Below are 16,617 nucleotides of genomic sequence, written 5' to 3'. Positions count from 1 at the left end.
TGCTGTCATTATTTCTATGGTTTTCAATTGATAATATTGATATATTGTCTCGTGTTTCGTCTTCTTGAGCCGAGAGTCTACCGAAAATAACCTCTCTACTCCCTCGGGGCAGGGGTAAGGTCTGCGCACACTACCCTCCCCAGACCTCACTTGTGAGATTTTACTGAGTTGTTGTTGTTGTTAATTAGTAGGAGTATTATTTGATACGGTGATAGAGAAGGAAAGTTGGAACATGACTAAACTTTTTTCTTTTATATTTTAATTTGTTTTTCTTTAATCTCCATTCACCAATATTAGTACTACCTACTACTTAAACTACTCTTAGTTCTATTGAGTAGAGTTTTTAGCCAAAATTATCCCTTATCTTTGGGGCTAAGTCTAACATTGTCCTTTATCTATTGCCCTGAGCACTTATTGTCCTTTATGTTTGCTAAACTTAAGCAGGTTTAGTCCATTTAATAAAAGACCCAAAGGGAGACCTAAAAACTAACAGTGATTTCACTAAGTCAAATGGGTAAAGAAACTTTCAATACTCAAATTTTGCAGAACCGATGTAGTGAACCTAAACCTGTTTAACGGGGCCGGGTTGACCCGATTCCGGACCGGTCTAGACCGGTAGTAAATCGGACCGGTGGAAGGGGGCCGGGTAGGGCTGGGTTTGGGGGGTTAGGGGGTTGGTCCGTATATATTTATTAACCGGCTAATCGGACCGGTCAAATCCGGTCAATAAAAATTACTGTTAAACCAGTTAACCGGCCCTGCCCGGTTCAAAAACTATTTTTTTTAAACTTTTTTTAAAAATTATCACACTTGTTTGTGCAATCTTAAAGGTGACAAAGGGGTGGGCCGGCCCGGCCCGGCCCCTTAGTCCCGGAACCCGGCTCGTTCAATTTTTCACTGGATGGGCCCGGACCCGTTAAGCACGATTTTAAAAACTCGATAACCGGCTAGGATTTGTGATCGACCGGTCACTATTTTTCTCAACCGGGCCGGTCCGGTCCAGTTAACCAGTTCAACATTAATTTTTATTAACCAAGTTTGACCGTTCCGATTAACCGGTAAAAAAATATATACGAACCAACCCCCTAACCCCCCAAATTCAGTCCTACCCGGCCCCCTTCCACCGATCCGGTTTACTGCTGGTCCGGAACCGGGTCAACCTGGCCTGTTAAACAGGTTTAGGTTCACTACATCGGTTCTGCAAAATTTGAGTACTAAAAATTTCTTTACCCAGTTGACTCAGTAAAATTGCTGTTAGTTTTTAGGTATCCGTTTGGGTCTTTTGTTAAATGAAATAACGAAGTAACTTCCCTTGCACCAAACTTGATAATCATCACAGATGCATTCAATGATAAAGCCCCCTAGTATACGAGGTTGATTTTAAAGAGGCCTCAGATACTCGACAGTTGTATCGTTTTCGATATATGGCTGGTATCGATCTCTGGTCGACTTTTGCTTGGTAGTTCTTTTCGTAATGGACCTAGAAATCAACTGGTCATCTTCGACTCTTATTTTGGATTGATATAGATTATGCACATTGGTCCAAGTGATAGCTGGGTACTCGATCAGATTTTGCTTCAGCCGCCGTGAAGCCATCGAGCTCCGCTCGTTTAGGCCTTGAGTGAAAGCTTGAACAGCCCAATCATCTGTGACTGATGGCAGATCCATTCGTTCCATTTGAAAATGGGATACGAACTCTCTTAGCATCTCGTTATCCTTTTGTATTACCTTGAACATATCTGATTTTCTGGTTTCGACCTTTATAGCTCCGGCATGTGCTTTTACGAAGCAATCTGCAAGCATAGTAAAAGAATCAATAGAGTTAGATGGTAAATTATGATACAATACCATTGCCCCCTTTGATAGGGTTTCACCGAATTTTTTCAATAATACAGATTCGATCTCATCATCTTCCAAATCATTGCCCTTGATGGCGCACGTATAAGAAGTGACGTGCTCATTGGGGTCGGTCCTTCCGTTATATTTGGGTATTTCGGGCATACGGAATTTTTTGGGGATTGGTTTTGGGGCTGCACTCGAGGGAAAAGGCTTTTGAATGAATTTTTTTGAATCTAGCCCTTTTATCATTGGTGGAGCTCCCGGGATTTGATCGACCCTGGAATTATATATTTTTACTTTTTTATCGTTGGCTTCGACTCGTTTTGTAAGTTCCTCGAGCAATTTAGTAATTTCGGGGGTAGTCCCTGATTCTTGCTCATTTGACTTCACTATGGCTGGTTCCGTTCTGTGGGTGATTTCTCGAAGCGGATTAGACTCCGGCCTGCTTTGTAGTTTGGCTCTGCAACTGAGTTATCGCTATTTGCTTGGCTTGTAACACCTCGAAGATCATCCGTAAGCTGACTACGATCTCCTCCACGTTATGGGTGTCTCGAGCTACGGATCGATTACCGCCCTGAATGCTTTTTTTTGGTTCAGAACGTTGGTTTGCCTCAAGAGCCATTTGTGAATTGACATCTAGCGGTACTTCGACTCGAACTTTAGTGACATCGTTAACTCGCCTTCCAGCCTTGGGTGTCAAGTTGTTGGTTTCATCTTGAAGCCGGCTTCGTGGTCGATAGGTAAAACCATCAATCGAGGGTTTGCCGTTGCTGATTTAAAGTTGTAAACTGGTGCGTATTGCAGATTTATATCAAATAACCACTGTTACCCTTGGCCCCACGGTGGGCGCCAAACTGTTTACCCGAAAAATGGATAGAGTTGAATTTATACGTAGTTCCAAGGATATGTGGCACAACTTAATACAAATTGTATGGAACAATAGAAATATAAATATGGATTGCGAAGAATGTGAAATAGGTAAGGTTGTAAAGAAAAATGAATCTTAGGACTCAACAAATAGAAACAATTTAAGAAGCCTCCAAGAATGATTCTTTACTATGGGAGAATATAGCATTATTATTATAATGTAAGCCTGGAAAAAAACTCTGCCCTACAGAAATGGTAACCATGCCCTTTTATAGTGGAGTTACTCCACTCTAAGCATAATAAAATAAACACTTAGTGGGAGACCCATGATAAATTAGTTTTTTCACAATTTCTGCCAAGATTCTCTCTAGTGGGATTGCAACGGCTTTTGTCTGCGAGCTCGATCTTGCTTAGAGCCCTCGATTTTGGTTTGAGCTCGATCTTGACTCGAGCTCCCGGTCTTGACTCGAGCTCCCGGTCTTGGCTCAAGCCCGATTCTGGCTCGAGCTCTCGAATTGATTCAGGGTCAATGTTGGTTGGTCTCTGGATTATAAGCATGATAGATTTACTCTGCATCATAGTTCGATTTGGATTCGAGCTCGATAACGATGTCGAACTCGACGTGGATCGGCCCCCCGTGTTCGAGGTTTGTTTGTTCCATCTTTGGAATCTTACTTCGATTGATCATCGTTCGAACTCGATCGGACATGCGAAGGCCAAAATCTATTTCGACCGTATACACATTTGTACTGATATAATTCATATAAACTTTCCTTCTATGAGCCTTCGATTTTCATCACGAGACATCACATATTGATATCTAACCTACTTCATATTTTTTAGTTGGGTACAATTTCTTTAATAAAGAAGTAATGAATATGGAGAAAACATGCGTTAGGTAGGAAGAGGATTATGAATTTGGAAACTTAGGTGCATTAGTCCGATTTAGGCTGTCGAAATTGATTCTTCAAGCTTTGGTTGACAATTGACCCTCCTCTACTGAGGGATTCAAAATTTAAACTAGATAATTTTAACTTTTAAGATTTTAAAAATAAGTTTATTGTATATTTGTACTTTTAAAATTATAGGATCAAAATTAATATTCTTTAAAAAATTTAGTAATTTTTTTACATACATATCTTTGTTCCATATTAAAAATATTGAACTCATTGAACATGCTTTATACACCTCTGTCCCTCCATCACCCTAACGCCTCCCCTTGAGCCCCCCACCCCCAAGAAAAAAAAAAAGAGAAAAAGGAAAAGGGAAAAAAGAAAAAGAAAAAAGAAAAAAGAAAAAAGAAAAAAGAAAAAAGAAAAAGAAAATTGACTTTATTTTTTTTAAAAAAAAGGTAGACAAAGTTGAATGACCTTGTAGTGCAAAGGCAACTAATATTGGTGAGTTATTTTCTAAGAAGAATACCTAGGGGTCAAGTGGGATTGGATGCAACTTAAATTTGTGTTTTCTTTTTTTTTTTTTTTACTATAAAAATAGAGAATGTATGTCGATATAAGATTTATTAGAAGTAGAAGTAACAAATATACTGATCAGAAATATAAAATGGAAACGGAATCAAACTAGCGTTACTGCAATGGATAGAGTCAATTTTTAAATCTAAGGAAGGTTAGTTTCCGTAAAATATTTTTCTAATTTTTTTAAGGGAAGTTATTTTTCTCCAATTTTTAAAAAATGTGATATCTAGAAAAATATTTTTTAAACTATTTTGTGCAATCAAACAGTGAAAAATGAAAAAAAAAATTCAAAAATTATTTTTCGAAAAATATTTTTCAGTCATACCAAACACTCACTTAGTTTAATGGCTTTTAGGATTCATATTTGAAATAAGAAATGGTTGAATATAAATGGCAAGACAAATATTCTTTTAACGGTTTAAAACCTAAGTTTTTGGAAGAAAGAAGTGTTGGGATTTTAAGCTTGTGTAGCTTAAAGAGGGTGGATGAGAAATGGAGAGAAAATAAAATATTTGAGTTTCTCTCCTTTGCAAAGGGACATTATCCCATATTAGAGGAAGAAAAGGCTTTTGATGGGTATATATATAATTACTCTTATTCTATCTCTTAAAGAGTTAAGAAGAAGGCAAGCCTCGCGTCGTTATCGTCACTTGGCTTCGGCTTCGGTCAAAGATTGATTGATTAATCTTTTTGGACAAAATTTCTTTCAATTATTTAATTAAATAATTAACGAAAAATTCAATCCGGAATAACTCATGACCTGCGATCCGGTCCGGTCAGGCCCGTTTTCTTTCCCGGATTATTTTAAATCTGTTTTCCTGTAATATTTCAAACAACCTGTTCCAACAGCCATAACTGTTTCTGAAAGGTTGCAAACCTTTTCAGAAACAATGCCAGCAACTCTATAAATATACTTTGAATCCCATAATCTTTCCTTACGAAATTTTCTGATCTTCTTCTTCTTCTTCTGCACAAAAATTCCAGTGTGTTTTACCGCCTTCGAGTGGCTCGCTGTTCACCGGCGTTTTTGGTACCAACACTCCGGTGAGTTAAATCGTTCTATCCTGGGAGGATATATTTCAGCACCTCGGGTACTTGAGGGGAATAATTTCCTTAAGAACACACTGTGTATTCAGTGGGCTCGATTTATTCCTATACTGTTTTTCCAGAATTTATTTCGTTAAATAAGTATTACTAACTTTCTGTTTTGTTTATATATTTCAGAAAATTTAATGGTTTAATTATTTATTACAGCAATCTAGATTTATAAAAAGAAGAATATCTCAATTTTTTCCATTTTCAACTATATACTTTGAAGAAAGTTATAATCACATAAGAAACTAAGAAGCTCACATGCTGCTAATTGAAACCATTTACTAACCACTAGGTAATATAATAATAATTCATAGACTTAAAAAAATCATAGACTATTGGAAACAAAAACAAAAAAAATTGTTTTCTCTGTCCCGTGAATATTATTCTATGTGATGCACCAACACTTTTTTAAAAGCAAAGAATTTAATGTCAGAGTTCATTAACAGAACTCTTTTACTGCGTAAATAGCCTAATAGACAGATGAATAGGTAATCAAGTAGTATACAATTTCCATAATTTCAAGTTGAAGTGGAGAATGACATAAAGTATTAATTAAGCAAGTATATGTATATACTTTCCATAATTTCAAAGGGAAAAGCATTTCAGTCAGTGTTCAAAATCCTTTGAATATACGCTTTCTGCAATGAGATTGGCAAGAAATGTACAAATATTTCCAATATTTTATAGACACACTGTAGCCCACAGTTGACCAAATTACAAATCACGTGCATAACCTCCTCTCTGTAATTACGACTAATAATGGAATTAATTTCGATACCTCAATTTTTTCCTTTCTATTCGTCCATCTAAATTAGTATTTTAAATAAGTAGTACAAGTTGAAAGTCATAAGTTTTATCCATCATAAAAAAATTACCATTGTTTTTACAATATGTTGGGAAAAAGAGGAAATGAGGATAAAGAAAAAAGAAAGAAAAGAAGTTCGATACACAGCTTTCAAGTAGTCTTTTCAAACTTTTTCGATGATGAGAAGTGGAATGACTTTATCGATTAAATATATGGTCAAATATCAGTTTCATAAACAGAATTTTGGTGATGATAATGAATCAATAGAACGAAATATATATCAATTATTTTTATAATTTCTGACTTAGTTGAAGCAATAAGTGGCTAAAAAGAAATTGCCTTTTCCTTAAAATTATTCCTCTCCCTTTCCTAAGCAACCTAAACAATTGGAAGACGAATGTTGAGATTTCATCTCGTCCCCTCTAGTTTACGTAATTCGCACTTTTCCTACCGCTTTTCATCTCATTTTTCATATTTGAGGTTTTAAAATTCATTTTTCTTTCACAACAATGATAATTAGATATTTATAATTAAAATTAAGCTATTAGAATTAAACTGATAGATGCAATATTTTTCTATCAAATTAGACGATAATATTAATCTAATAAGACGGTCATCAAAATTATCGTCCTTAAATAAATCCGTGTAGGAAAATTACTTTTCCTTGAGAGATTCCAAGTAAAACATGTATTTTTTCCCTTTTTGAGGGGTTCCCCACGCAGTAATCTTTACTTCACGGCTGTAGTCGTTAATTAACTAATTATTCGTATTATACTGTCTCTTGATACATTGTGACGTGTCAATTTTAATCGACTGGGATCATGAAAACAAAAGTTATAAAATAAAATATATAAACCTCATAATAACCTCTTCAAAATAAAATTTGGGAGTTCTTTTTCAAATAACCTGTTTATTTGAAGATTTTAATTATTTTTTGGTAGATTTTGAAAACAAAATCTTCAAATCCCAAAAACAGTTCTAGAATAGTTTTTGAAGTTTTATACTCACAAAATTTCAAATTCTTTTCAACTAAATTATATGTCCAAACATAATTTCAACTTTCAAACTTCAAAAACTCACTTTTTAAGTTTTATGTCTAAATGCTAGCTTACTTGATAACAAGTTGAGAGTGCAATCAATTTCCTATTCATTATATCACCAAAGAATCTAATAGAACTAGGAGTGTTCATGATTCGGTTTAGATCGGTTTTTCTTTAAAAAAAACCAAACCAAGTAAGTCGGAACTTCAAATATTGGAACCAAACCAATTAAGTCGACTTTTTATCGATTCGGTTTTTATCGGGTTTTTGGTTTTTTCGGTTATTTATCGGAGTTTTTTCCTTAAATATGAGACATACACTACCAAACACATATTTCGGCGAGTACATTTTCAACGTAACACTATCAAACCAATTGCTCTTTGAGAAATCTATCATTAATTACCAAGATATATCGATGATAATTGAATCAGATAGTGATGAATAATTTAATTTACTCAATTAAAAATTAATTATTTTTAACATGAATTAAATTCTTGTACTTAACAAAAGAAAACTACCAATCAAACTAGAATATAAAAGCAAAGAATTAGATTATTATAATAGCAAAAAACTAGACTAAAAATACAAATGACTAATATGTACCATAAAATTTTTAAAACTTTATATAAAACTATACATATATATAGGTGTAATAATAAATTTAAATAACTACTTCTATAGTCGGTTTGGTTCAGTTTTTTCGGTTATTTTTTGATTAAAACCAAAATCAAATTAAATTTGATCGGTTTTTAAAATTCAAAACCAAAAGCAAACTAAAACTAAAAAGTATCATTTTTTGATCAATTTAGTTCCGTTTCGGTTTGATTCGATTTTTCGGATAATTTGGAACACCCCTAAGTACAACTATGAAAAGAAGAAAGATTTGTTTAATGAGGCATATGGATAATTTTGGGGTAATGGGTATCATAAATCATCCATTAATTATCCTACTGATTACTCTATATCATAATCCAAATAAATATAAAGGTATGGCAATTCTTGGGATTCCATTTCAGTGGAGACAACTCATTTAACCATTACAACCGCAATAACACCTCTCCCCTTCCCTCCCGGCTCCTACACCTCTCCTCCCTCTTCACCATTATCACCAACCTGCAAAAAATCTGCAATCCCCATAAACCCCCCCAAAAAACTTTTCATCACTCAAAAACCCATAAAAAAACTTTCTTTTTGTTCTTGATTTGCCAATATTTTTACGCAAAACACACATAAAGCTTGTGACTTTACAGATAAAAATCAGAACTTTATGGGTTATCTATCATGTAAAGCTGAATCTTCCATATCAATTTCCAATTCTCAGAAAACCCATCAACCCCATAATGAAGAAAAGGAGAAACCCATCAAAATTCAGGAGTTTAACTACAGGGATCTTGAAGCTGCCACTAATGGTTTCTCTGACCAAAAGCTTCTTGGTAGGGGCAGCCATGGACTTGTCTATAAAGGAATACTTCGCAATGGGCGTCTTGTAGCTGTCAAGAGGTCTTCTAGAGGTGCCCCAAGATTCAGCACAGATAATTGTAATGAGGTAGAGAATGAAATTGATATTCTTTCCAAATTGCAAAGTCCAAGATTGGTTAATCTTGTTGGTGTTAGCACTGATTCTCATGATAGGCTTTTGGTTGTTGAGTTTATGTCTAATGGTACACTTTATGATGTTCTTCATTCCAATTCTCGTTCAGTTAGTTGGGGTAGAAGGATAAAGTTGGCTTTTCAAACTGCTAAAGCTGTTGATATTCTCCATTCTTTGAACCCTCCTGTAATTCATCGCGATATTAAGTCTGCTAATGTGTTGATAGACAGGAATTTTCATGCTCGTTTGGGCGATTTTGGGTTAGCGTTAAGGTGTCATCTTGATGATTTTAGGTTGAGGTCTACTCCTCCTGCCGGTACAATGGGTTATCTCGATCCATGTTATGTGACCCCTGATAATTTAAGCACCAAGACTGATGTTTTCAGTTTTGGGATTTTATTGTTGGAGATTATTAGTGGGAGGAAGGCTATTGATGTAGCATATTCGCCGCCTTCCATTGTGGATTGGGCGATTCCATTGATTAAGAGAGGGAAGTTGTTGGCTGTATACGATCCGAGGATTCCACCTCCCAAGGATCCTTTGGTGAGAAAGCAATTGGCAATTGTGGCTGCTAAATGTGTGAGGTCTTGTAGGGAGAGGCGGCCAACTATGAAGGAGGTTGTTGAATGTTTGAGCGGGTTGAGTAAGTTGGCACCCCTACATTCTTGGAATGGTTTTACCAATCCTTGTTTGATGGTTGAAACTGTGGGGCGACCTGTTGAGTCGAAAACCAGCCAATTGAACTTGAGGATAAAAGAAAGAGATTTGGATGGTGGAGATGCTAGACTTGCAACACCACTCAGGAATTCGCAGAGGGTTTACTCTGACTTGGGGTTCCGCAGCAATTTGATGGATTTAATGGCTGGAAACGATGGGCACTCTGAATTTAGGGGAGATGCTGATGGGGTTGAACCTAAGTCAAAATCTATCAGTAGAGCTTTGAGCTGCAGATATGTAAGCGGTTCAGTTGTTGGTAGAAGAAACAATGAGTCTTTAGTTCACAGCAATGGTAGAGGAGGCACATCCCGTTTGAGAAGAAACAATTCAGTTGGTGCGCATTCAGATAGGGATTAAGGAGCTGATATGATTGTTAGTTCAATCGTTTCAGCTCTGGATGCAAATCTTTGTAGAGCATTGTTGTAATATTTAGAAAGTCATTTAGAATCTCTTTCTGATTTGATGAGCAACCTTATTCCTGCAAGTTTCTCTTGCTTTCAAATCACATGGAAGTAAAATATTTTAGGGTTATCGAATTCTTTAGGCTCTTATTCTAGAGCATTAGTAAATTCGGCTTGATTACTCATGTATGTTGCTCAAAAGCACATTGAGTGTACTTTTAATGAATTGTTCATCCTTGCTTGTGTATTTCAATTGTTGAAAGTATATGAATAGTGACAAATGATTAGCTTCCATATGTTTCTTGCTTATTCCAAAAGCTCATTGATGGAAATGCTTATCTTTACTCGTCCACATAAAAAATATACAGCAAAAACAAACCCAGTATAATCTCACGTAGTGGGGTCTGAGGAGGGTAGTGTGTATGTAGCCTTACCCCTATCTTGTGGAAATAGAGAGGTTGTTTCCAATTCCACATAAAAAAACATATAGATCGCAAATCCTTGTTGGAACTTCATCACTGGGAAGATGAATCTATAAAGCTGTTACAATATCCATTTAGCTCCTAAACTGCAGGTGGAATGAACCAGCTATCTGGAAGAGGTCGCTAGCTTTTGCAAGGTACATTAAATTTCCATGTGTTCGCCAGACTTGCATTGATATTGAGCTCTCATATTTGGATCTTTCAGTGAAAAGTTGTTCTAACTGTTCTTTTTATGAACATTTTGGACACCTTAATGCAGAAATTTCCGCGGTCATGAAATAGAAATACTCCTGATTGGCATCCTTCCTGTAACTAATTTATGTGGACAGGGAGCTGGATGCAGTAGTATCTTGAAATTGTTGATGCAAGTATCGAATGTAGCAATATGCTCAAATCTGTACAACAAAGATGCAGTATAAAAGATTTTAAACATGGTATTATCCACCTTTTCCTTGTTGATATTCATTCAAATATTAATTTGAATTAACAAGTTCTTGTACATGAGCAGACACTCTTATGTTGTATATTTTTGCTACGCATCTTATTGATGCCTGTTTATGAAATTCTGTTGCTTCATCAAAAAAGAAAATCTGTAGTGGAAAACTAACTAATTCGGAATGCTCAGTAATTTCTGTCCTCAAAATTGTACTTTTACCTTATTGATTATCTAAACAAATACCATGCTCATTCAACAACCACTAAAATGCAGACATCTATTACAAGATCACACAATATGCATTTTAAACAAAACAATGAAACATTTCCTGGAGGATTTTGTCCTTGACTGTATTTATGCTTTGCAACATTTCTGGCTACATTTTTACGCAAAGGTTGGGCGTAGTGGTGAGATTCTCTTGGTTTCTATCTCTTCAGTCTTCTATAATCACAAAACTCAAAGTAGCTGTAAAGTAGCTAAGATCTTGCATTGCTAAATGAGTAAAACTCAAAGTATCAGTTGTTACGTATGTTCTAACAGATGTACTTATTTTGGAATTTGTCTTATTTCAAGAATAGAACTGTATAAGCTCTTTTTTTACCTTCTGAAAAGCCACCTCCTAGTGTATTTGTTACATATCTTGCAGTACTAGATTTACATATATTGTGTAGAAAAGTAGCTGAACAAGATCTTATATTGTGATGTTGGTCAAGAGAAAATATGATATTTACTTATTGTAAAAAAAGTAGCTGAACTAGATCTTGTATTGTGATGTTGATCAACAGAAGATATGCTTATTTTATTGTGAAAAACATAGACATATCGTATTTAACATGTTTTACTTCGAGCTAGCAGGTACACCGTGGAGTTAGCCGAGGTGCGCTAAATCGGCTCGGACACCACAGTAATTATTAAAAAGATGTTTTTCTTCTGAAATGGATTGTCATTTTTTGTTATCTATGGTCAAGTAAATAATAGTACTAATTTTCAAAATCAAGTTGTTTATTGAGATTTGGCCATGTTTTGAGCTTAATATGGCTGGTTGTTAAACAAAAGTTTGATTAAGAGAGGTAATCAGGTACATTCAAGAGACTTATTCGTGTTGATTGTTTGGCAAATGGCATGTTCTAATCCCAAGTGTTGCATTTATTCTCACCAAACTTCTTGGTGTATTAAATATTATATCCATGTGTATTTTTCATAACCATGTATTACTTGTCATACTCATCTTCGCTGGACTTTCCATATTTAGCCATGATAGTCACGTCCAATTATTTTTTGTAAAATTAAACGTCCTAATCAACTTAGATTCTGCATTTAGTAATTGATACATGTCCTTGCTGGTATGTCTAATCTTATTTTATATTATATTAAATTTTGATGAGTTTAAATAGAGCTGACATATACCGTGAAATTGGCAGTAGGGTCGACCGTGAATAGTGAGGACAGGGAAGATAGAAGAAGAAAATGAATTTGATGAAATTCAAGTCTTACAACTAAATAATGCAAGCCTTCTATGTATATTCTAATGTGCAGAATTTCAGTTGTCTTAATGGGTACAAACAGATGAATCTAAACAGTGTACTATTTTGCTGAACTCGAAAACTACCTTTTGTTCTGAATGGTGAAAATTAATAATTTCAAAAATCGAAATTTTAGTATGATTTACTGTTGAAAGGAACTGTAGGAACATGACTAAAATACTAATCATTTTGATATATACTGTGTAATAGCAAACAAGTGGGTACCACGAGAAATGCAACTGTAAAAACAGAGACTTAAAGCAGTATAAAATTTCAAGTATCACAGCTGCCAAATTCCCTTTACAGTAGGAGACAAATTGGAGCTTCAGTTTTCAAGATTCATAGACGAGTAGGAAGAAGTTGAACTTGAAACTTCAAAAGAATTGGGCTTTTAGCTCGCGTCTCCTTGCAAGAAAATTATATTCCTTTGCTTACTTTCATTTGGCATGTGCTTCTCCATGTTGAAATGCTATATGGTTGTTCTATTGACCATAGTACATTGTGAGCAGATCTGAAATTCTTCTTGTTCAACTTTATGTGAAGTGAAAATGACAAATGGTAAAAACATAAGGGCAGTCCTAACATCTCGTGTTCATACAAAGTCCGAAAAAAAGGTCGCACCTCAACATGGGCGAATCTAGAGTGTAGTTATTGGGTTCCCGGAAACCCAATAACTTTTGCATAGACCTTCCATTAAATATCTGTAAATATCTAACTGTTAATCCAGTTATTATTGTATATTAATTTGAGGTTACGACGGGAATCCATAAACTTCAAATCATGAATCCGTTTCTGCACCCCAAGGGGTGTGATGCAAACATTAGTAGTTGGCTAGTTGCATTCATGGCTCGAATCAGTGACCCATAGATTATACGGAAACAATTTTACTGATGCTTCAAGGCCGTACTTTGCAATGATATTACGGGGGAAGTAAAAACTCTAAGAGGTCTGTTTTTCTCTTAGTTTTTATTTTTCTTCATGGAGCGTGGGGAAGTCCATAAAGAGAAGAAAGGAAAAGGAATGCTGAGAAACTTGAGTATAGGACAAAATAATTATAAATGGATGAAGTGAATAGATCTTTTTTTTCTTTAAGGTAATAGGGATATTATTATCAGAATATCAAGGTTTAGTACATTACTTGACCTTTCAGGGGTGGGTAGTCCCTATAAGGCTTGTATGGTTCATAATATAAAGATACAAAGAAAGCAGAGTTAGATAAAATTAATTATAGAAAAAAAAACCTTAGATTCATTCACCCTACTTCCATCAGCTACTTGGTTTTCTTCTCCGACAATAGAATATATGTATATTTCTCTGAAAATATGGTATTGTTATATTTCCTAGCCTAGTTAAGGCTAACTTGCAATCATCAATATGAGCATAATGTTCATTTTTATTCAGTTTACAAAAGTTAGTAAGAGGAGGGTTTCCATTTGAGTTGTTCAGCAATTTGGAGGATCCTATTGGTACACGGCCATACATGTTAGGGCAGTACATTCAATTGCCATCGTAACAACTAACAACATTATGTATAGTGGATATCACGCACTGCTTGTTTATTGTTAAATAGATTGTTGCATCGGTTTAGCCAAAAATGTAACAGAAAGGGAATAACTCTTGCCACTTCAAGTTATGCACAATATTATACTTTCTGTCCAAGGACAAAGGGTTTGTCAAGGTAAATGTTTTTCGATCTTTACCTTTCAAGATATTGCATATAGAAAGAAAGATAGCCGGTCCTCTTGGGCGCACGGTCAGAACCTAAAGCAAGTGGTCCCAAGAATTTAAGGGCTCCAAAACTACTATTTCTCTCTATATATATAGTATATTGTTTATATAATTATTTCTTAGTATTGATAAATTTATTTATTTATTTTCATATTAAATTTTAATAACTTAATATCTTCCTCTAATTATTATAATCAAAATAGTTTTCTGTTATTTTTACTGAATTATATTTCTCTAATCATTAGTTAGTCACGTAAATATATCTAATAATCTAATTTATCATTTATTTTTCTCACATAAATTATACTCCCTTCATCCTAATTTATATGAAGGTGTTTGACTGGATATGGAGTTTATGAAATAAAGAAAAACTTTTGAAACTTGTGATCTAAAATAAAAGGTATAAAATAAGTTGGGACGGAGGAGATATGTTTTATGGGTTATCTCATTTCAGTTGTTATGTGATCAACGTTAAATTCATTTAATTTTTTGTACTTTATAAAACCAAATTCTCATTTTTTCCATTTCACATACTCACTTGTCTAGTGTATATATATATATATATATATATATATATATATATATATATATATATATATATAATATTTAGAACAATTAACCCAAATAGCCGTCAACCCAACTACTTAAACTAAAAATAGCCGATGAAGGTATAATATATGCATAATTTATGTATTATATATGTATAATTGTGTATAATCAATGTATACACTATGCATATGACTAGAAAAAAGTAAACAATGAATATAGACGGCTATTTGTGTAAAGATCCCTAATATTTAAGGTCTTTTATTAATGTTCTATTTTAGGTCTCGGATGCTATTGAGCCGCCCCTGCTTGGGCGGTCAAAAGTTTTATGTAAAAAGGACCAAGGAGGCTTCTATCCAAAAGGAGGAGGAGGAGGAGCTAGCTTCAGGGGCCGAAATGAATAATTACGAGATAATAATGAGACAAAGGAGAGCACTTAGACAATTCACTTTCAGTATGCTCGTAGGAATTCTTTCACCGAGGGGGTGGATTGAAGCGATTGAAGTAGTATTGGTATTTTGTTGAAACTCCCCCATTGGTCCAAACAGCTTTTTCATACTTACATTAGGATGATATGCTCAGCAATTTCCACCTAATTGCAGCCTACGCAGAATAAACAAGCCAAAGGAAGTGCTCTATCTTGTTCACAGCTTTTAATTTCTAGAACCACATGTAGTTAAGCGTATGATCTTTTTCAAAAAATTCAATTTAACAAAAAAAACAATTATAAAAAAGTTTCATTTATAAAGATCAAGGGAAAACAAGTGTAAACAGAAAGATCTCAAGGAAAACAGATGAATGATATCTGGCGGAATTGCTAAGCACATAATGACTACTTAACTTTGCTCGCTAAAAAGCCATTTTAGTTTCAAAACCATTTAATGACTACTTAACTTTGCTCAACCCAAACTAATCGGCTATATGAATCCTTTATATCCATTCTACTCTAGTTGGACGTATTTCATTTCAATACTCAATAATTTATTTATTTTTAAAAATTAAGGATTCTCTCCACGTTATCTAGCAAAAATGCAAGGACTCCCACAAACTAGAGGATCTTAACTCCCACAATAATTCTCCACTAACATACAAACCTTTCACGAAACATAAAATTCTCCTGGCAAACCCAATAACAAATGTAAGTTTAATAACGATTACTCTACCTATGCTCGCAAATTATAGTCGGTCTTAAGTTCCAATGAATAACAAGGGTGGCAGAATGTTGCTAGCCAACGTAAACCCAGTCCGATATGAGGTTCAGACTGTCGAGGACGAATTCTTTTCCATATCAAAAGCAAGAAACAGTGCCTTTGCTATACTTATGTTATTCCATGTTGGTTTTACCAACTATCTACTTTAGCTTGTCGAATAAAATGACATCCTCCTTAAAATGCAAAACCATCATCAAGAAAAGTCAAACTAACATACAACAAAACTGGAGTACTTTATATTAATACCATAATACTATATTTCTTTTAATCTCTGTGAACCTCAACTCAGGTTGAACAAAATGAGAAGTAAGAGTATATAATGTTCTGATTGTTTCAGTGAAACCAGAAAAAGTAATTGATCTAATATGCATCACTTACCTGTCATAGCTTGGATATATGGGCCATTAATCTTGATGAATGGGACATGTTTTATCTTGTGCCAATCTTCTCCGACATCCTTTCTGCATCTTACTCCCAAGTTTGGACAGCCCCATATAGACAGAAACTGAAGCTTGGTTAGCTTTTTCACTGATTCTGGTACAGAACTTAGATTTTCACAGTACCACAGCTCCAATTCTCTAAGAGAAATGAGATCTCCTAGCCATTCTGGGAGCATATACATCTTAGGACAGCTCCATATATGCAGAGTTTGGAGAGATGTAAGGTTTTGCATAGTCATCGGCAAGATTGTCAAGTTTTCACAGTCAGAGAGTGATGCATATTGAAGAACCTGTAAACTTTGTAATCCTTTTTCCAGGCTAATGTTACGACAACCATGAATGGACAAGGACTTCAAAGTTTCAAGTCCACATGAATCGAGCACAGAACTGAGACTGTTACAGTTACTGATGCTTAATGACTCGA

General features: G+C 34.8%; 1 protein-coding gene across 1 annotated transcript; it reads left to right on the top strand.

Moving 5' to 3' along the window:
* The first annotated feature begins 8,100 nt into the window (after positions 1 to 8,100).
* Positions 8,101 to 10,121, top strand: LOC107788168 (serine/threonine-protein kinase-like protein At3g51990). The gene has a single exon (XM_016609823.2). It carries the CDS (start codon positions 8,386 to 8,388, stop codon positions 9,781 to 9,783), a length of 1,398 nt encoding a protein of 465 aa, XP_016465309.1. The 5' UTR covers positions 8,101 to 8,385; the 3' UTR covers positions 9,784 to 10,121.
* The last annotated feature ends 6,496 nt before the right edge of the window (positions 10,122 to 16,617 follow it).

This window comes from Nicotiana tabacum, chromosome 19 (assembly GCF_000715075.1).
Source record: "Nicotiana tabacum cultivar K326 chromosome 19, ASM71507v2, whole genome shotgun sequence".
Taxonomy (NCBI): domain Eukaryota; kingdom Viridiplantae; phylum Streptophyta; class Magnoliopsida; order Solanales; family Solanaceae; genus Nicotiana; species Nicotiana tabacum.
Note: the sequence above shows the minus strand (reverse complement) of the source record. Positions and strands in the feature narration are given on the sequence as shown.